Source organism: Chiloscyllium plagiosum, unplaced genomic scaffold (genome assembly GCF_037043375.1).
Source record: "Chiloscyllium plagiosum isolate Xiang-an unplaced genomic scaffold, Cpla_swu_hap1 HiC_scaffold_11, whole genome shotgun sequence".
NCBI classification, from domain to species: domain Eukaryota; kingdom Metazoa; phylum Chordata; class Chondrichthyes; order Orectolobiformes; family Hemiscylliidae; genus Chiloscyllium; species Chiloscyllium plagiosum.
The window spans coordinates 72,674,101-72,696,929 of NW_028270149.1; the positions used below are offsets into that span (position 1 = coordinate 72,674,101).

A 22,829-nucleotide genomic window follows, 5' to 3' on the forward strand; every position below is an offset into this window, starting at 1 on the left:
TAATGCAATTTTCCAATTTCGCCAACATTAATTGCAAGCCTATAGTTGTATAGTAGAAGCCAGAGATGAAGATTGTTCAAAGCGCAGTTACATCACTGACCATATGGATCACAGCTGCATGAACAAAATAAAACATACCTGGTAAATAATCATTGTAAATGTATAGTACAGCACCTTTGAATTTTTTTTCTAACTATTGAACTGAGGAGAAACTTTGGAACTTTAATACTAGCTTGGGAAGATTGTAATAAGGAATCTTGTGTCTTTGTGTTTCAAAGAAGCAGCTAACAAATAACTGCAAGCAGCTAAACACATTCGTTCCTTTTATTCAGCCATCATTTTCAAGAAACAAAAGCACATGAAAAATAAATAGCTATTCAGTAAACATTTCCACTAAAGCCTTTAGCTGTGAGGTTGAAGCATCACAATTAGATTGGGAGCTGGAAATTCACGTTGACTTGAGCTTCTTTGGCGAGTGAAACAATTTCTGAAAGTTTTACAACCTGTTTGCAAAAAGGAAAAATTAAAATGTAGTAATTCCATAGACACAAACATTCAGTAAATTGTAGCAATGATAGATTTCTTCAAAAGCAAATTGAAAACGAACAAGTCACTTTAATTTTTTTTAAATAGATTTGTTCTTATAATTTGGCATACTGAATATAATTTGGCGTACTGAATATAATTCATGCTGGTAGCTATTCTTGGGAGCATATCTGTTTTCAATAAAAAAAACTACTATTACAATCCATTACAAGTGATTACCAAAACATGTATGAAATGGAATCAGAAAAGTGACAGTACAGGAGGTGGTCAGTCAGCCCACTGTGTCTGTACTGGTTCTCTGTAAGTTGTTCAACCAATCCCACTCCCCTGCTCTTTTTTCTGAAGTCTATTTTTAGCCCATTAAGTACTTATCCAATTTAATTTTGAATGTTACTATTGAATTGGTTTACATCAAACTATCGGGCAGTGCATTCCAGATCTCAACAACCCTTTGCAACAATGGTTCTGAATTTCTCCTCTGGTTCCTTTGTCAATCACTTTAAATCTGTATTCTGTTCACTGATCCTTCTGCCTTTGGGACCATAGGTTAAGATTATTTTACATTCAGTTAATGGAGAGAGGAGTGGGTCAATTTTATACAATTTAAATAATGACAAACATGAGGGCATGAAAGAAGAGTTGCCAAAAAGTGAATTGGGAAAGTAACTAAAAAGAATAGCTTAATAGACATTTAGGGGATATTTTAAAATAAATAAAATACATACATTTCAATTAGCAGGGAAAATTTCCAAGAGATGGACCCATGGTGGTTGATGGCAAACATTAAAGATAGTAGTAAAATTAAAGGAAAAGGATATAATTATTCAAAGTTAGGTGACAGGTCATAAGATCAGACAGATTTTTTTAAAAAGTGCAAAGATTCGTCAAAAAATCAATAAGGATGGAAAAATTAGAGCATAAGCAAAAGCCAACCATTAACAGAAAAACACTGATAGTAAGATTTGCTATAACTATTTAAAGAGTGAACAAAGTGAGTGTTAGTCCTATAGAACAAGGCTAGAGAATTAATAGTAGAAAACAAGGAATTAGGAAATGAATTGAACAGGTATTTTGCATCAGTTTTCATTACAGGGAATATAAGTGACATCCTAGAAATAGTGATAAATCAGGAAATGGGAGGGAGAAGCTCAGGAAAATCGCAATCACCAGAGAAGTAGTACTGAATAAACTACTAGGAGTGTGGTTAATGTTACCTTTAGGATATGTGGCTGTAACAGCTTCTAACATCTTTTCCTATGACAGATGTTAGCTAACTAGTCTGCAGTTTCCTGTTTCTATCTCCCTCCTTTTTTGAGAATGTTATTCTCGCTACCTTCCAAACTCCTGAATAATGTGTGCTGAGGATAAGAATTGATCTACTACACTTCAATTTCCAGAAGACATGTGATAAGGTGCCACACCCAAAGTTCTTACAAAAAAAAAGTTGTAGGGGTTAGCATATTGGCATGGATGAAGATTGGGGGAAACTGAGGACTGCAGATCCTGGAGATCAGAGTTAAGAGTGTGGTGCTGGAAAAGTACAGGTGGTCAGGCAGCATCCAGGGAGCATGAGAATCGACATTTTGGGCATAATTTCCTGATGAAGAGCTTATGCCTGAAACGTTGACTCTCCTGCTCCCTGGATGCTGCCTGACCACCTGTGTTTTTCCAGCGCTACATTCTCGACATGGATGAAGACTGGCTGGCTGTAGGAAACAGAGAGTAGGTATAAAATGGGTCTTTTTCAGGGATTGGTGCTGGGACTCGATGAAACAAAGACAGGTAAGAAGGTAAGCTGTGAAGAGAACTCAAGGAGGTTACAAAAAGATTCAGATAGATTAAGTGTCTAGAGAAAAATGTGGCTAATAGAATATAATGTGAGCAAATGTGAACTTGTCCATTTTGGCAGAAAGAAACAAAAAAGCATATTATCTAAATGTTGAGATATTGCAGAGCATGGAGATGTAGAGCGATCTGGATGGTCTCGTGTATGAATCACAAAAGGTTAGTGTCCAGGTACAGCAAGTAATTAAAAAAGCTAATAGAATATTACCTTATATCACAGGGGGAACTGAATACAAAAGTAGGGAGGTTACACAACACAGTGGTAAGATCACATTGCAACAACGCGCACAGTATTGGTGACATTATTTAATGAAAGATGTAAACATGCTGCAAGCAGTTCAGAGAAAGTTTACTAAACTAATTTCTGAAATGGGTGAATTGTCTCATAAGGAAGATTGGACTGGCTAGGTTAATGTCTGCAGGAGTTTAGAAAAGGGACGTGATGTGACTGTTCATATAAATTTTTGAGGGGCATTGACAGGGTAGATGTGGAAAAGAGATTTGCTCATTGGAAACTGTAGAACTCAGGGTGACATTTTAAAAATCAAGAGTTGCCCATTTAAAACAAAGGTTCACCAATTCTTTTTTCTCTGAGCTTAGAGGTTTTGGAAATCTGCTTCCACCAGAATAGAAAGATTCTTGTTAAGCAACCGTTCACCACTATTTACTCATCTCCCAGCAGCTGCATATGTAAACTTTCATATTTGCTCCTTATTTTGAACATCCTAAAATCTTATTTCCTAAGTATTCTTCACTCAATTTATTTCTCCTAGTTCCCTGTGTACTTCACTTCTCCTCCCTAATGTTTCAGGTGAGTGTCCAAGAACACCCAGCCAAATAAGTTTGAAGTCTCCCTAACAATCTAAGGTAACATCCTCATGAGGACATTGGTCCCAGTACTGTTCAGGTACAACCTGTTCACTTTCAATAGGTACTTCCTTCTACACAAACAGGATATACAATTTTTTGTGGCTCTATTAATATACTCCTCTGACAAAATGCTCACTGTATACACAGGACTTAAGAGGTCTCTGAGAAGCTAATAAAGAACAACACCACCAGTCCTGCCATCAGTAAAGAAAAAAATAATGTACAAAATAAAAGCATTTGTTTGTATATACGTTCATGTACTTTGCTGGTTGCATAAATGTGATTGTTAAATCGCATTGCAAGAGAATTAGATTAGATTAGATTACTTACAGTGTGAAAACAGGCCCTTCGGCCCAACAAGTCCACACCGACCCTCCGAAGAGTGACCCATCCAGACCCATTCCCCTACATTTACCCCTTCACCTAACACTACGGGCAATTTAGCATGGCCAATTCACCTAACCTGCACATTTTTGTTTGGACTGTAGGAGGAAACCGGAGCACCCGGAGGACACCCACACAGACACGGGGAGAATGTGTAAACTCCACACAGACAATTGCCTGAGGCGGGAATTGAACCCAGGTCTCTGGCGCTGTGAGGCAGCAGTGCTAACCACTGTGCCACCGTGCCACCCTAAAACCAATTGCATTGGTTTATAATGCTAAAATTGATTCCTATATCTTCTTGGTAAAATCCTAGAGTTTCCCCACAAGATTTTTCATGAGTCTGCTGGAGGGCTTAGTGTCGTGATATGAGTGGTTTAATTCTCGATGGGGTTAGGTGGAAGAAGCAAATGTGCCCCTGGTGACCTGTTTATACTGCAAGCACTGGCAATTTAACACGCAGAACAATGAATATTACCATTCGAGCTGCATCGTCCAAATCATCACAGGCAAGGATCTTCAGGCTGCTCGCAGCAATTATTGCTTTTGCATCATCGACACGTGTGCCTGAATGACAAACAATCCAATAAAGTTGAAACAATGTCTTTGTCAAAAGACAGTACACTTGTACAATAAAATCCTCAACTGATAACTGGTGCCAAGATTTTTCAATGCACTATCTCTTCATTTCTCTCCATTTTCCCCAACAACACGCTGTGGTGAAATATTCTCATTAGTGGCCAACAACTCCCATTAACATGTTGCCAATTTAACTGATGGCTTAGCTTTGCCAGTGTACCAATCAATTATTAATTATTAGTTCAGCTAACCAAGAGTAAGAGGATTTTTTTCACCCAGGGGATAGAGAAAAAGGAAAGAAAGCAATGAACTACCACAGAGAAAAATCTGCATATTGGTTCAACCACTCTATTTCCCCAAGTCCTATGACTATATGGAGATGCAATCTAAATGGACAACTGGAATCTTCTTCAAACTACTTTGTGTTCATGCTTAAACAGTTTTGATGCAGGACCTGAACTCCAGTGGAACTAACTCGAGCTGGTACAGTAGTTCCAACAAAATTGAGGAATAGCTGGCAGCTTTTCCTTTTGCTCTTTTCCACACACTTCCGGATTTTGAGATAGGCAAGCACTGCATGTGTGGAGTGACAGAAATATCTTCCTGCAATGCTGCCTGCAGACAGGTCACTGGAAGACTGTTAAAGCAGCAGTGCACCAAACAGGAGAATGATTCAAACAGAAGAAAGGGATAAATTGAGTAATTACAAACCATTCAATTTGGCTTTTGTGGTATATACATTATCTAAAACATTCTGAGGAACAGTACCAATCCTCACTTAAAGGTAGAGATTAATCAATATTAAGAAACATGGATTTATCAAGGGATGATCATTTCTGAATAATTAACTCCTTTTCGAGGACGTAACGAAGAGGATTGATGAGGGTAATGTATTTGATGCAGTCGATATGATTTCAGCAAAATAGAGTCATAGAGATGTACAGCACGGAAACACACCTTTGGTCCAACCTGTCCATGCTAACCAGATATCCCAACCCAATTTAGTCTCACCTGCCAGTACCCGGCCCATGTCCCTCTCAACCCTTCCTATTCATATATCCATCCAAATGCCTTTTAAATGTTGCAATTGTACTGTCCTCCACCACCTCCTCTGGCAGCTCATTCCATACACCAGAATTGCATGCAATATTCCAAAAGTGGCCTAACGAATGTCCTGTACAGCCGTAACATTACCGCCCAACTCCTGTACTCAATACTCTGACCAATAAAGAAAAGTATACCAACTGCCTTCTTCACTATCCTATCTACCTGCAACTCCACTTTCAAGGAGCTATGAACTCCAAGGTCTCTTTGTTCAGCAACACTCCCTAGGACCTTACCATTAAGTGTATAAATCCTGCTAAGATTTGCTTCCCCAAAATGCAGCACGTTGAATTTATCTGAATTAAACTCCATTTGCCACTTCTCAGCCCATTAGCCTATCTGATCAAGATCCTGTTGTAATCTGAGGTAACCCTCTTCGCTGTCCACTACACCACCAATTTTGGTGTCATCTGCAAACTTACTAACTATACCTCTTATGCTCATATCCAAATCATTTATATAAATAACAAAAAGTTTTGGACCCGGTACCGGTCCTTGTGGCACTCCACTGGTAACAGGCCTCCAGTCTGAAAAACAACCCTCCATCACCACCCTCGTCTTCTACCTTTTAGATTAGATTAGATTAGATTACTTACAGTGTGGAAACAGGCCCTTCGGCCCAACAAGTCCACACCGACCCGCCAAAGCGTAACCCACCCAGAACCATTCCCCTACATTTACCCTTTCATCTAACACTACGGGCAATTTAGCATGGCCAATTCACCTGACCTGCACATCTTTGGACTGTGGGAGGAAACCGGAGCACCTGGAGAAACCCACGCAGACACGGGGAGAACGTGCAAACTCCACACAGTCAGTCGCCTGAGGCGGGAATTGAACCCGGGTCTCTGGCGCTGTGAGGCAGCAGTGCTAACCACTGTGCCACCGTGCCGCCCACATTAGTGTTTACATTAGTAATAAAAATGTCTATTATAGTCATCTGTATCTCATGGTGCATAGTCAAAGAGACATACAGCATAGAAACAGATTCTGGGGCAGCACGGGAGCTTAGTGGTTAGCACTGCTGCCTCACAGAGCCAGGGACCCAGGTTCGATTCCAGCCTTGGGTGACTGTGTGGAGTTTGCACATTCTCCCCGTATCTGCATGGGTTTCCTCTCAAAATCCAAAGATGTGCAGATTAGGTGAATTGGACAAGCTAAATTCCCCATAGTGTTCAGGGATATGTAGGTTAGGTGCAAGAAAAAAAAACAAAAAAAAAAGAAACGGACTATTCGGTCCAACCAAACTAGTCTGACCTGCCTGCACTTGGCCCTTATTCCTCCAAACCTTTCCTATTCATGAACTTATCCAAAGGTCTCTCAAATGTTGTAGCTGCACCTGCATGCACCACATTATCTGGCAGTTCATTTCATACATGAACCACTGTGGGTTTAAAACAAAAGATTGCCCAAGTCCTTTTTAAATTGTTCCCTTCTCACCTTAAAAATATGCCCCCAGTTTTGAACTTCCCAACCCTAGGAAAAAAACCATTGTCAATCACCTTGTCTATGCCACTCATGATGTTATAAACCTCAATAAGTTCATCTCTCAACCTCCTATGCTCCAATGAAAAAGTCCCAGCCTTTCCAGACTATTTTACATTTCAAACCCATCATTGCCAATAACATCCTGGTAAATCTTTTCTGAACCCTCTCCAATTTAATAATAGTCTTACTATAACAGAGCAACTAGAACTCAGACAGTACTCCAGAAGAGGCCTCACCAACATTTTGTACAACTTCAATATGACATCCCAACTCCTATACACAAAGGTCTGAGCAACGAAGGCAAGCATGTTAAGTGCCTTCTTAACCACTGTATCTACCTGTGACGCAATTTTCAAAGAATATGTACCTGAACACCGAGGTCTCTCTCTGTTCTAGGCAGACTATCAGAAAAGTAAAAGGTTATAGAATCCAAGGACAAGTGGAAAGTAAGATCCTAAAGCGTTTAGTGACAGCAAGCAAAAGGTAATGCTCGAAGGATGGTTTTGCGAGTAGAAGACAATTCCAGCGACATCCACAGGGTTAAGTACTAAATTCCCTTTTATTTTCATGGCATATACCACATGATCAAGATGAAATAAAAATTGCTTGTGTGGTTAATATTGAGGAAGAAAGCTATAGACTCCTGACAGTTATAAATGGACTAGTTAGCTGGCCACGGAAGTGAAAAGTAAATTTAATTGGCAATAATGTGAGGTAATGCCTTATGTAAGGCACAGAGGCAAAGAAATGAATAATAAAGGGTTCAGGAACAGAGATTCACATTTGGTGCCTATGTCCACAGATCTCTGAAGGGAGCAAGACAAGTAAATAATGGGGTTAAGATGATACACAGGAAACTTTTATTTATTAGCCAAGGCACAGAACATAGGATCAAGGAGCTTATGCTAAAACTGTACAAATTATTCAGTACATTGCAGCTAGAGGATAGTTCTGGTCAATGCTTCACAGGCAGGATGTGATCATACTGAAGAGGGCACAAAGCAGATTTACAAACATGCTGTCAGAAACACAGAATTTTTAGCCATAAGAAAGAATCGGATGGGCTGGGGATTTTTTTCCCTTTAAAAAAGGGGAAGCTGAGGAGAGATTTAATTAAAGTGTGTAAAATGAAGATAACTTATTTTCTTCAGGTAAGCAGTCAATACCACAGTTCATAAACTTGAAGCAATGGGAAGAAAGCTTTGCTAGATGGAGGCATTGAGGAGAAATCTATTCTCTCTTCAGGCAGTGGGGACTGAAACTCAGCCTGAAAGGGTGATAGAAACAAATGCAAAACAAAATTGTATATTCCCTGCAAGAGCCATGACCCACAAGACAATGAAATAATAAAGTGCAAAATTGGTGATCAAGCTGGACAGCCTTTTATTGACTGGCACATACAGGGGGATGAATGGCCTTTGGTTTCCAACATCAAATTTAAATCCTCAACTTCCCTCAATAAGTTAACAATTTTTAATTGATAGAAACTAAGGAATTGGGCATAACTATAAACCAAAAAACAGATGGACAGCTGCACAGTCCATTTTCTCTCAGCAATGGTATGAATCCCATATATTCATTGCATAAGAAAAGAAATAACCAGAGTTAGCTGAACAAGTCCAAAGCCTCAGAGAGTAGAAAAATCAGACAAATTGGCAAGGCATCCTAAAGAAAATCTTTTCTGATTGGCAAGTTTAGGTTTGTATTGTAAAGCTAAACTAAGAGCATCTATGTTTTGGCCTTAAGTTCAAAAGAAAACTCTTAAGTCAATTAAAAAAAGTACAGCTTTTATTCTTGTGGGGAACAAGAGGCAATGTCTTCAGACCACATGCATGGCCATTATTTCATTGGAGGTCCAGCAAATATGGCATTTGTGCTGTTTTCCTATTTGCTGATTTACTGCATTTGAAGTTAGTTGGTCTGCATTTGGTAAAGACCTGCTTTTAGTGCTGTTTAACTGTTGGATAATTTCCACATGTGTATACCAAAATCTATTAATACCAACAATCTAAACACACAGTCACACAAACCAACGCATTCTGGTTAGCAGTTATCTGATTAATAACATAAGAGCTTAGATCCCCCTCGGCTTCAAAATACTCAAGAAATATGAGTGCATCACTGCAAATTTCCAGAAAATTAATTTTATAACAATTATGTATGCATTTTGGAAAATAAGAGAAGCTATTAGTTATTCAAAAGACCAAACTATAACTGCATTTTGAATACATTATATTTGTCAATGTGAAATGTCATTAATAGTATACAACAACTGAAGTATTTCATTCAGTTTTAATCAAAGTTCAAAGTGGCAATTCACCACCATCTTTTCAAGGGCAATTAAGATAGACAATAAAATTAATCACCCTTCTGTTATGTCTATGGTTCCAGTTCTGCCATAGGAAACGAAATTAAAAACATGAGAATGAAAATGCCATTGGTTCATCCCCTGCTTATTCAATCCTTTTTCTCTCTAGAAACACATTGTGAAGAATTTGTTTTGGCCTGTACATCTCTCAGCACATGTTAGTCTAGCTACAAAATCCACCAAAATCATTATTTCTAGTAATTATTCTACTGCCTTCAGAAAGTATTGAGTATAAGCAGCAGATTTTGCCAAGAGCCAGTAATTTTTCATTGGGTAGTTTCTTTGGTATGGAGCTAAAATTAGTGTTAAGAATTTAGAATTCTTGCCCCATCTTTCACTCTAACTTCAAACTGTGAATTCCATATTTTTCTTTCTTCTGCACCGTAGTGTTAACTTCAGATTTACCCTGACTGCTTTTCTAATCTGTTTCCTGTACTGGGCATCATCCACTTTTACACACAACACAGAAACAGGCCAATTGGTCCAAAGGGTCCATAGCGGTGCTTGTGCTGTATATGTGCCTCCTCTCACTTTTCTCCTTTTGACCCCTTGCTGTCTGTGCTTTGTTACCACATGGAAAAGATATCTACAGAACAGCTTTATATCGAATGCCTTGATTTGGAGAGCAATTTATAATGTGTGCAGTGGAGATAAAACTTTGTAGATTCACAGGATTTCAGGAATAACTTGTGCTGCCCGCCAATCTCAACCTCTTCTACTGTGAACCAGGTAGTGAAGAGTGAGCTGAGCAGGTAGGAATAAAAGTGCCCATTTACTGTCCATTTCTGACTGTCCAAACACAGAATTCGGGTTCCCAGCAGATGGGATTCTGCCTCTCAAATGTGGAAAATGTAACTTTTGTCATCATTTTTGTTTAAATTACACACACTGCAATTTGTGAAATTGTTTGAATAGCACAATCCATGCAGCAATTGACTCAGTAGTATATTACTAGGAACTATTATTGAACAAGGCTAAAACGCTGAATCAGCTTTGTCACTGTGGATTAAAGAGTTTTTTTTTTAATTATTGACTGGGTCATAGACTGGAACTAATTTACAAGCACGAGCAAGCTGTACCCAACTGTCTATTTCCCTTCAACCTGTTTAAGGAATGGGCCATAGTCAATGTCCAAAGAAACGGTACGTGGTTTCTGAGTTGCAGTTTAATCTTGTCTATAAATATTGGTGGCTGCAGCTCTGGAAACAAGTTTGAATTTGAGACGATTGACTTGCTCTACATTATTTTCTCATCACTTCTCTCCAAAGATGCAGTCTAGTTAATGGTCATATGTCCGGACATGCACTATTACCAAACTGATCGATGACAAGGAAATATCGAGAGTTTTAAAATAAATTTTAGGCAGATCAGTGAAATTGCGTAGCCTAACATGATACAATAACTAAACTGTTCCTACTTTCATATGTCGATTTTAAAAAGGAAATATTATATATTATGTAATGCATTATGTACACTCTTGCCCGATAAATCTGCCAGAATTCTTTGAGGTAGTAATGAGCAGATTAGTCCAAGAACAGCCTGGAATTCATGAAGGCCTTTGACAAGGTTCCGCACAGGAGGCTATTGAGTAAGATAAGTTCCCATGGTGTTCAAGGCAAAGTGCGAGCATAAATAGAAGCTTGGCTGTCTGGCAGAAAGCAGAAAGTGGGGATAAAAGAGTCCTTCTCAGAGTGTCAGCCAGTGACAAGTGGTGTTCTGCAAGGCTCAGTGTTGGGACCACAACGTTTTACTTTATATATTAACAATATAGGTGAAGGAACTGGGGCATTCTGGCTACATTTGCAGATGATACAAAGATAGGTAGAGGACAGGCAGTATTGAGGAGGTGGATGCTGCAGAAGGATTTGAAAAGGTTAGTAGAGTGGGCAAAGAAGTGGCAAATGGAGTACAACATGGGAAAGTGTGAGGTCAAGAAAAATAGAGGAATGGACTATTTTCTAAATGGGGAGAAAATTCAGAAGTCTGAAGTGCAAAGAGACTAGGGAGTGCTGGTCCAGGATTCTCTCAAGGTAAACTTACAGGTTGAGTCAGTAGTTAGGAAGGCAAATGCAATGATGGCATTTATTTTGCGAGGACTTGAATATAAAAGCAGAGATGTACTTCTGAGGCTCTACACGACTCTGGTCAGACCATATTTGGAGAATTGTGAGCAGTTATAAGGAGAAACCTTTTCAGCCAGAGAGTGGTGAATATATGGAATTCATTGCCACAGAAGGCTGTGGAGGCCAGAAAATTGAGTATATTTAAGACTGAGGTAGATAGGTTCTTGATAGTCATGGAGATCAAGGGTCACGGGGAGAAACCAGGAGAATGGGGTTGAGAAACTTATCAGCCATGACTGAATGGTGGAGAAGATTCAATGGGCTGAATGGCCTAATTTCTGCTCCTATGTCTTATGGTCTTATGATAGAATTCTGAAGCCGCCATTGCAGAGATACCCAGGAAGTTCAGAGAACTTGTGACAAATATATACTATGGAGAAAATGGTGCAAACTCTTATGTTGCCAGAAGAATCCAAGAAAACCTCTAATGCACTGGCTACTGTCATAAAATGTAATTGTACTATTAAGATTAACAAACTGCCATCAGAGCATTAATCTAACATGAAGTGGGGGTGAAATAATGGTGAAAGCTAAAGGAATAGCTGTGGAGCAATAATTTACTCACAGTAGACACAGAAATAGGAGGGGAGGATTCTGCATAACAAACTTCTCAGAATACTAAACACTTTTCATGATTTTTCAGAAAATAAACTTGCAAAACGAATTCTGATTAGTGGAGCTGGGAGGAAGTCACAAGTGTAGTATACAAGGTTCTGTACTTTGACTTGTACTGCTTCGAATCTATGCTGACCTGTGTGTCAAAACATTTTTCCATTAGACAGAGTCTAGTCAACAATAGTAAAACTGATCCCAATTTTAAAATGAGTATTTTTGAGGAAAGATCAGGTAAATTAAACTCTATGGTAAATAAAAAAAGATTTATTCAAAATGTAGGTACAAGTAAATGATACATGTAAGGTTAACATGGATTTTTATTTCAAAGCTTACCAACAAAATAGACTCAGAAGAATGAACATTTAGCGGAAAGTGAATTTAGAAAGACACAAAGGAGAACCTTGCCCAAAATACAAATGTTTTGAATGAATCAATGGGGCGGCACAGTGGCTCAGTGGCTAGCACTGCAGTCTCACAGCACCAGGGACCCGGGTTCAATTCCAGCCTGAGGTGACTGTCTGTGTGGAGTTTGCACATTCTCTCTGTGTCTGCGTGGGTTTCCTCTGGGTGCTCCGGTTTCCTTCCACAGTCCAAAGATGTGCAGGTTAGGTGAATTGGCCTTGCTAAATTGTCCATTGTGTTAGGTGCATTAGTCAGAGGGAAATGAGTTTGGGTGGGTTACTCTTCAGAGGGTCGGTGTGGACTTGTTGGGCTGAAGGGCCTGTTTCCACACTGTAGGGAATCTAATCTAAACTATCCAAAAAGCAAATAAAGACAAGTATGTTTGGATTGCTTAACCTATAATCAGATACTTGATGGGGAAGTTCACTAACTCAAGAGATGAGGCTCTGTGTGTAATAATCTCATGGATTGTATCACCTCCAGAATTTCTACCCTAGTCCCTTCTATAGACCAAACCCCAATACATCCTTACAATTTCCCCTTCCTTTGAGTTCACAAGTCCAATCACGCTGTGCTGTCTAAGCTTCTAATCATTCTATTGCCTCAGTGATGCAACCCTCAAACACTGCCATTAACTCTCATCAGATGTCATTTCTTTACCTTCAAAACAGATCAAACTGCCACACTCAATCCTAACATTCTCTGAAATTTCTGCCTGTAACCCTCCCACTTCCTTTTTAAGATCATCAAACATTAACGGGGGCACAGTGTATCAGTGACTAGCAGTGCTACTTCACAGCACCAGGGACCTGGGTTCGATTCCAACCCAGGAGGGGATGGCCTAGTAGTATTATTGCTGGACCGTTAATCCAGAGACCCAGGTAATGTTCTGGGGACCCGGGCTCGAATCCTGCCATTGCAGATGGTGGAATTTGAATTCAACAAAAATACTGGAAGTAAGGGTCTAATGATGACCATGAATCGGGTGGCATGGTGGCACAGTGGTTAGCACTGCAGCCTCACAGCACCAGGGTCCCAGGTTCGATTCCAGCCTCAGGTGACTGTCTGTGTGAAGTTTGCACATTCTCCCCATGTCTGCGTGAGTTTCCTCCCACAATCCAAAGATGTGCAGGTCAGGTGAATTGGTCGTGCTAAATTGCCCACAGTGTTAGGTGCATCAGTCAGAGTCTGGGTGGGTTACTCTTCGGAGGGTCGGCGTTGGGCCGAAGGGCCTGTTTCCACACTGTAGGGAATCTAATCTAAAAAAAATCCGTTGTCGATTGTTGGAAGAACCCACCTGGTTCACTAACATCCTTTAAGTAAGGAAACTGTCAACCTTACTTGGTCTGGCCGACAAGTGATTCCACAGATTCACAGCAATGTGGTTAACTCTTAACTGCCCTCTGCGCAATTAGGGATGGGCAATAAATACTGGCCTAGCCAGCAATGTCCTCATCCATGAGTTAAAAAAAAAATTTTTAAATCTCAGGCAACTGTGTGGGGTTTGCACATTCTCAGTGTCTGCGTCGGTTTCCTCCAGGTGCTCTGGTTTCCTCCCACAGTTCAAAGATGTGTAGGTGAACTGGCCATGCTAAATTGTTCATGATGTTCAGGGTTAGAAGCATTAGTTACAGGAAATATAAGTAATAGGGTAGGGGAATGGGTAGGATACTCTTCTGAGGGTCGGTGTGGACTTGTTGGGCCAAATGGCCTGTTTCCACACTGTAGGGATTCTAAGATGAATACCTTCTTGATCAAATTATTTTTGTGAATGTTTGTGAAAACAGCATGTTTCACTTTCTTGATTTCTCTGCAAACTTCAAAGCTTTTCTATCTACTCCACTGTTATCCACTAACAATATCCACACAATTAATTAATAAACCTCCAGTTAACTCACAATTCAAATGTAAACACCATATCAATACTGCATTTTTTCTGGCTTCCATTTCCCCAAACAGTGGCAGTGCAACCCACAAGAGGAAAGGGTGAAGATGCGTAACGAACAGGCACTATCAGCACAGGGGAAAGATGATTTGATTTGTTTTGATTTATTACTGTCACATGTATTGATATACAGTGAAAAGTACTATTTTGCGGGCTAACCAGACAAAATCTACCTTACATATTTACATCAGGGTAATAGAACAGAATGCAGAATAGTATTACAACAACAGAGAAGATGGAAAGAAAGATCAACTGTAATACATGAGGGGTCCATTCATAAGTCTAGTAACATTGGGGAAGAACCTGTCCTTAAATGCTTCTTGTACATAACCAATTACCAAGCATTTGAAACTTATGAATATTCTCACCTTGCAATCGAACAACAATGGGAATTTTCATGTGTAGATCTGAAACAGCAGTAATGATCCCTTGAGCAATTATATCACAACGCATAATGCCACCAAAAATATTCACCAGAATCGCCTGAACCTGCAAGTGAAACAAGGAATTAAATAATTATCTGACAGCGTTTATGGAAAGAAGCATTACAGCAAATAAAACTTTCTGATTTATTTCTGAATAATAAGTCTCTTCATCATATAATTGTAAAGAAGGCTTCTCTGTGAATGAAAGACATAAATGTATTCCAATATTAATGATATTATACAATATATATTTTTCAGATTATGGGTTTTAAGTTGAACAGTGTAATGGTACATTTCATGGGTACACATCAGTACAAAGTTTAAATAGTAGTGATCTGAAGATGTAAACTGATTTATACATATATTTTCACATCATTTATTCTCAGATGGGCTTTTGGATTTTGAGTTAGTCACCTATGGGTTTTGAATTCTGAACTTAATTAATTTGCAGGTGTTTCTGCAGCCCTGGTTATTTCATTTCAAAAACAGTTTTGAGGCCTAGCTTTTAAATTGATGAGTTATTGTGCATCACTATGGATTTCTCTTTATTTTAAACTGATTTGCAAGCCAGCAAGGTGAATATTGAGGCCTCAAGGTTTCTTAGAGATCTCTAGAACTTTTCTTAAGATTAAGGGAAAAAAACCTTCGTAGATGACTCTGTAGATGAAGATTGCTCTAGAATTGCTGAGATGGAACGTGGAACTAGGAGATTATGTCAGAATAAAAAGTTAGTGATAGTCCCAGAGTAGAAGTGTTGGAATAAAACCCTCAAGAGGTTACTTTAAACCGGATATATTTAAGCTCAGGTGTGTAACAGTAAACAATACGAAGTTCCAGTCTATAAGTTTAACTCATGTGATCTCAACCTACCGAGATGTCAGAGACAGCAAGTTCTGTTTGAGTGATGTTTATGAGCACTATACTAGTGTATTTTTGGTTACCACACAAAAACCTTTTCTTCTCTTTTCAATTTGTAAAGGAGTATTTTGGGATGAATTGGAATACATTTTCACCGTGTGTTTAAAAATGTATGAATATGTGTTCCAAGTAGATAATTTGGTTTATTTTATTTTATCTTTTCTTTGTTAAAAATAATGCTTTACTGTTAAAGCAAAATCTACAGCATTGTATTTTTATGTTTCAGTGAGAGATATCATTAAAACCAAAACAAATCAAAGTATGATCTATCAAGCCTGAGACCTGACTTGTCCAGTGATGTCAGCTATTTGTAACACATCTTCCACATTTTGATAATGAAAACTTCTTGCTCATTTATTTCATAGGCTGAACTGTTTTGGTGCGATAACTGAATTAGCCTCAAGTTTTTTTTTAAAATCATAGAATCACTACAGTGTGGAAGCTGGCAATTCAGCCCATTGAGTCCACATTGAAACAATTCTATGACTTTAAGAAGATCCTGTGAAGAGGTCATAAGAAGATTCCTCCCCGACCCTATTCCTGCTCATCCCTGAATGGGCAATTTAACATGGTCAATCCACCTAACCTGCGCATATTTCGACTGAGGAAGGAAACCAAAGCACCTGGAAGAGAACCATGCAGACACACAGAGAATGTGCAAACTCCACACAATCGCCCGGTCCCTGATTCTGTGAAGCAGTAATGCTAACCATGGAGCCACCTTGCCACCTATGGATTAACATCATTACACAATCTGAAGACAGGGACAGCACAATGATGGTGCAATATTTAATGTTCTGCTGGCTCAAAGTGAAAAGTGCTGTTAGGTTGCAACTTCTCTGGGCAATCCAATTATAAAGACATTCTCAAATAAAGTTACAATCAACAATTGCTAATAGTTTGCAGTTCCCAAACTAATTGGTCAGAGAGATACAAGTTATTGTATTTTCCCTCCTCAAATGAAAACATCAGAAGTTCTGTGGCTGTCAGCTGAGGATGTATGGACTGGATAATTAAGCACAAATTTCAGTTTAGGCCACACAAGCTGTCAAGATGGATCACAGCCAGATCATGTAAAACAAAATCAGATGCAAAGTACGACTTTTACTTCATAATTAAGAAGGCTTTCGATACAGTAAATGAGCAAGAGCTGTTCCTCTAACAAGAGGGTTTGTACGCAGAGGGCATGGATTAGAGGTAATAGTCAAAAGAACCAGAGTGGAGATGAAAATAATTTTGTTTTTAAATAGTGAGTTGATGTGATTGCAAACACACTCATGAAAATTGTAGGGAAGCAGTTTTATTAGTAACTTTCAAAAGGAAAAAAACAACAGAAGTGGAGAAAGTGTGCAGTTAACTGGATAGTCCTTTAAAGATGAAACTTTATTGCTGGAACAGCACAGCAGGTCAAGCAGCACCCAGGGAACAGGAGATTCGACGTTTCGGGCACAGGCCCTTCTTCAGGATTCCTGAAGAAGGGCCTGTGCCCGAAACGTTGAATCTCCTGTTCCCTGGATGCTGCCTGACCTGCTGTGCTGTTCCAGCAATAAAGTTTCAACTTTGATCTCCAGCATCTGCAGACCTCACTTTCTCCTAGTTCTTTAAAGAGCCAAACAGAAGTGAGTGGCCAAATGGCCTTCCCCTGTGCTATAGGTTTCTATATTTCAAAGGTGCCTAAATTCCAAGCCCAGAACAAATTAAACCAGCATGAATCTGTTACCTGTATGCAGAATCTCTAAGTGAGGCTGGTGCCATTGTAGCATCTAGGTATTATAACTATAAACTGAGATAAGGATTTGTAAAAAACTTCTCCTGTTGCTTTTTAATCTTGGGCATTTGTAAATAAAGGACTAAATAAGAAAGAGTAAAACTGGTATGGGTGAAAAGTCACAATGAAAAGAAAGCACACACAAGATTCTGAAATGTGCATAAAATGAAAGAGGAATGTTATAAAATTCCATAAGAAACCAATGACATAGTATTACCATGACGGCAAAATCATTACTCACTACAGCATAATTATGTATCATATTTTTAAAATGCAAGGAAATGGTAAGCATTACTGGAACATTACACTCAAACATGTCATAGGTAAGTAAAGTTTGACCTTTTGACGAGTCAAGTTAAAAACAATTATTTAAAACGCCAATTCTTTATCATTAGCCCTCTGGGATATTCTCCTTTCTAGAACTTCTGAATCAATTGATTCTATCTTAGATCATTTGCTGCTGAGACCATACCTAGGGTAACATCAGATTTGAATATTTCAACATATACTAAACTGGCCTCCTATATTCTATCCACAAATTTGAGGTATCGTCTGATTTGCTCTTCACCTTGTGCTTGCTGATCTGCACTCATTCATAGTTAAACCAGACCTCAATTTTAAAATTCTAATCTTTGTTTTCAAGACCCTCCAGGGCTTCATCCCTCCCTAACTCTTCACTTATTTTAATATCCTCTAAGATAATTGTATCCCTCTAATTCTGGCCTCTTGAACATTCCTGAACTTAACTGATCTGTCATTGATGGCCTGGGTTCTAAGTGAATTCCATCCTGTACCAATGGTCTTTTTGAGTGCATTTGTGTAGTAATCTTGGTGAATAGGGCTTGATGTTTGAATGGGAGCCAGGATGTGATAAGAAGGGTAGAAAGCAAGAAGCCAGGCAAGCCCTCAGAATCTGAGAGAGTCTGAGCTTCAGACAGTAAGACATTTTCACATTCATCCATTTGTCCATGGTAAAGATTTGGCCGAGGAGTGACACCAGCTAGCCTGTAATGGGACTGGTGAAGTATTTGCTCAGTAATCAGTAGCTTTCAAGCCTTTGATAAGTTAAATAAAATCTCCGTATGTGGCTCAGTGTCAAACTTTTCTTATAAGTTCCTTAAAAACATCTTGGAACAATATATTTCGGTAAAGGCATAAATAAAATTTTCCCACTCAACTTTGTCAAAACCCACAAGGTGTGTTGCTTTTAAAGATGATTCATAACTTACAAGCACAAGTGAATGACCACTATGTTTCTCAGCAACTAACTTTAAAAGAAACGAACTAAGAAAACCTTAAACTCTGCCAGTGCTATATAGAATCAAAGTGAATCAATTTGACTTCATCATGTCGATATTCATCCGCATTGTAATGAAACACAATATCAATTTCAAAAATAAATATCAGCTCTGATGATAAAGTGTTGTTTTACAAAAATCTAATGAGCACTTTTCAATTATTGACAGGTTTAAGGAGATAGATGAAGATCATAAAAGCCAATTACACAAATGGTGCATTTCCACCCAATTGGATCCAAGTCTGTGCAGACTTCAGCAAACAGTACTTTAAAAAAATGCATGATTGCACTTTGAGATCTTTTTGCATGGTTATATTGAGATGTACTTAAAACAGAACGTACTGACTGAATGAGTTTACTACCACAGTGAAGTGTTGGTTAGATAATTTGGGAGGGGGTCTTAAAAGAATGTGTAATGACAAGAAAATTACACACCTAATTTAGTAACAAAAACGGTCAGATCTGAAATAATACTATTTCCTCAGGTCCAAAGTCATAAAAAATTCACTTGATTCCTTAAGCAAAGTCAAAAGTGAATACACAAGGTATTTGTCAAGAGTATAAGTTTCCAAAATTTGAATTTAGCTTAAAATGGTACATTAGCTATTGTAATTGGGGAGACAGGCCGGCTACTTGCGGAGCGTTTCAGAGAACACCTCTGGGACCCCCGGACTAACCAACCCAACCACCCTGTAGCTCAACATTTCAATTCCCCCTCCCACTCCACCAAGGATATGCAAGTCTTTGGACTCCTCCATCGTCAGACCACAACAAAACGACGGTTGGAGGAAGAACGCCTCATCTTCCGGCTAGGAACCCTCCAACCACAAGGGATGAACTCGGATTTCACCAGTTTCCTAATTTCCCCTCCCCCCACCCTGTCTCAGTCAAATCCATCGAATTCAGCACCGCCTTCCTAACCTGCAATCTTCTTCCCGACCTCTCCGCCCCCACCCCAGTCTGATCTATCACCCTCACCTTGACCTCTTTCCACCTATCACATTTCCGACGCCCCTCCCCCAAGTCCCTCCTCCCTACCTTTTATCTTAGCCTGCTGGACAAACTTTCCTCATTCCTGAAGAAGGGCTTATGCCCGAAACGTCGATTCTCCTGTTCCCTGGATGCTGCCTGACCTGCTGCGCTTTTCCAGCAACACATTTCCAGCATTGTAATTCATTGGGTAATCTGCAACCAGCATGCAGAAATTAGTGACTACAATTTAGAGAAGGAAATTGAATTCAAAAATAAAACTTGCATTTTGATAGTGTCTCATCGAGTCTGCAGGACCTTCCAAAATATCATGGTGGCACAGTGGTTAGCACCGCAGTCTGACAACACCAGAGACCCGGGTTCAATTCCCGCCTCAGGCGACTGTCTGTGTGGAGTTTGCACGTTCTCCCTGTGTCTGTGTGTGTTTCCTCCCACAGTCCAAACAAAAATGTGCAGGTTAGCTGAATCGGCCATGCTAAAATTGCCCGTAGTGTTAGGTGAAGGGGTAAATGTAGGGGAATGGGTCTGGGTGGGTTGCTCTTCGGAGGGTCGGTGTGGACCTGTTGGGTTGAAGGGTCTGTTTCCACACTGTAGGTCATCTAATCAAGGAGATTAATGAACATTATCTTCTCTGAAACACTATCTTTTTGGGAAGATTGAAATACTTATGTAGAGTTCCTGATTATACAAATTGTAAATGGAGCATGGAAGGAATGTGCTTGATGTACAAATGATATTCCTTCCTCAATTCTTGTACAACCACAGGTAGTCTTCTTGGATTGTGATTTAAGTACATAAATGGAACATTGCACAAGGTCATTTATTACACATCCAATTAGTGTCATACTTGATGTAATAACACTAGAAGTGGACAATGGACACCAAGGTAAAATGGGCATGGATGAAGTAAAACTACACAGAAAAAAAGCCGAAGTTTAATGGGGCATGCAAAAGTAATCATATGACAATTAACCTCTATGTTGCTTCTGTGCACTGGTTTTGAACGGCCTGTCAACAATTACAGAATAAGGGTCAGAGAATGACCAAATTCATCACAAACTCTGAAGAAAAACCTTTAACTAGAACAAAACAAGGATCATCTATCCATCAATTTATCTTTCAGTAATCAATACTTTGTGTACAACCTACACTTACATTGCAGTAAAAATCTTCACACCTAAATATTCTACTATCTAATAATATATTCTAATAAAAATCTTCTGTCCATGAAGTCTCATGTGCCTTTTTCACCAATCGAAAATTAAACCTCTTTCTTACATCATTACACATTATGAGCACATTTGTTAGACGGTCTTTGCTCTTCAAGTCAATAAACCCCTTTGATGATAGACCAAATCTTATTGGGCTTAATCATATCAAATAAAGTCAGTCAAGGATTAAAGAAAGTGAATTTCAAAGAATTTTAAAGAACTTAAAAGCCATTGCTGGCATTGTCCATGTTAATCAAAAGTCGTGAGGTGTGCAAAATTAGATTTTTAAGCAAACCTCATGAATCGAAATTCTAGTATATTATTCTTTCACAACATTTTAAAACTTTTGATAAGTTCCACAAAATAAGTCTACTGTGAAATTAAAAAAGTTCGCCCTCTCCCTATTGACATTAAAGTTTGCTGGCTGAAGTATAGCAGAATGAAACAATTTTATATTTGACAGCTGGCATAGAATTCTACCAGTCTGCAAGGTTAGTGATTAGGTTAGATCATGATCCATGTTTTATAATGCTAGTAAAAGGAAGTAATACTGTACTGACAGGAATTTTATTCAAACAGGCTAAACATGCTAAATATCTAAAGGTATAAAAATACACAAGTGTAGGAACACAATTCACAGAATAGTCAAGAAATAACTCCAAAGCTTTATTTACACAAATTAGATAATTACAAAACAATAGAAAGATTTCACAGAATTGTTGCTGTACCACAGGAGGCCATTCATGCCTACATTAGCTTGTGAGAATATACTTACTTTTGTTTATACGATACCTGACTAAATATGCATTATTTAATGTAACTGCTTAAGTTGTCAGAGCTCATTAAAATTTTTATTTAATTCTGACATAAACAAAAAGAATGCAGTGTTACTAACAAAATAAAAACAATTAAGCCCCTTCCAAAGCTCGAGCTCCACAATTTCATATGTACCAAACAAAGTCAAGAAACAGAAACACAGCAAGAATTGCATGGGTAATGTATCCAGAACGCAGAGGATATCGCCTGAGATTAGCCCAAAACCATAATTTGAACACAACTGCATACTGCATTAATTTGAAATCTGAAATAAAAATAGAAAGTGCTGGAGAAACTCAGCAGGTCAGGAAAGTCTGTGGAGACAGAAGCAGAAAAAATGTTTTGAATCTGTTGCACTGAAATGCATTACGTGATTGCAGGTTTGAGTGCAAACATTCTGTTAATATCACATGAAGAGCATTGATGAGGGGTGGACGTCAGTATATAGTAAATGGACTTCAATAAAGTGTTTGACAAGGTTCCCCATGAGAGAGTGGTTAGCAAGGTTAGATCACATGGAATACAGGGAGAACTAACCATTTGGATACTGACCTGCCTCGAAGGTAAAAGACAGAGGGTGGTTGTGAAGGGTTCTTTTCACACTGGAGGTCTGTGACCAGTGGTGTGTCACAAGGATCGCTGCTGGGTCACTGCGTTTTGTCATTTATATAAATAATTTGGATGTGCACACAGGAGGAATCATTAGTAAGTTTGCAGATGACACCAAAAGTGGAGGTGTAGTGGACAGCGATGAAAGTTACCAAGGAGTGGCAGATGCGAGTTTGATTTAGATAAACGCATTTTTAGAAGGCAATCAGGACAGGACTTACACACTTAATGGTAAGGTCCTAGGGAATGTTGCTGAACAAAGAGACTTTGGAGTGCAGGTTCATAGTTCCTTGAAAGTGGAGTCTCAGATACATAGGATAGTGAAGGCGGCGTTTAGTATACTTTCCTTTATTGGTCAGAGTATTGAGTACAGGAGTTGGGAGGTCATGTTGCAGCTGTACAGGACATTTTTGGAATTAGGCCACTTTTGGAATACTGTGTGCAATTCTGGTCTCCCTCTATAGGAAGGATGTTGAAAACATGCAAGGCTTCAGAAAAGATTTACAAGGATGGTGCCAGGGTTGGA

The 22,829-nt window shown here is 39.0% G+C and overlaps 1 protein-coding gene across 1 annotated transcript in view; it reads right to left on the reverse strand.

Annotated features, from left to right (window-relative positions):
* Positions 1-306: 306 nt before the first annotated feature.
* LOC122557126 (succinate--CoA ligase [ADP-forming] subunit beta, mitochondrial-like) overlaps positions 307-22,829 on the reverse strand; it is a 94,303-nt gene continuing 71,780 nt past the window's right edge. Inside the window, exons 9-11 of the mRNA XM_043704465.2 lie at positions 14,638-14,758; positions 4,124-4,212; positions 307-503 (exon numbers count right to left, since the gene is read on the reverse strand). Of these exons, the coding sequence (XP_043560400.1) occupies positions 429-503; positions 4,124-4,212; positions 14,638-14,758 (285 nt within the window). The 3' untranslated portion in view covers positions 307-428. The remainder of the gene's footprint in view (positions 504-4,123; positions 4,213-14,637; positions 14,759-22,829) is intronic.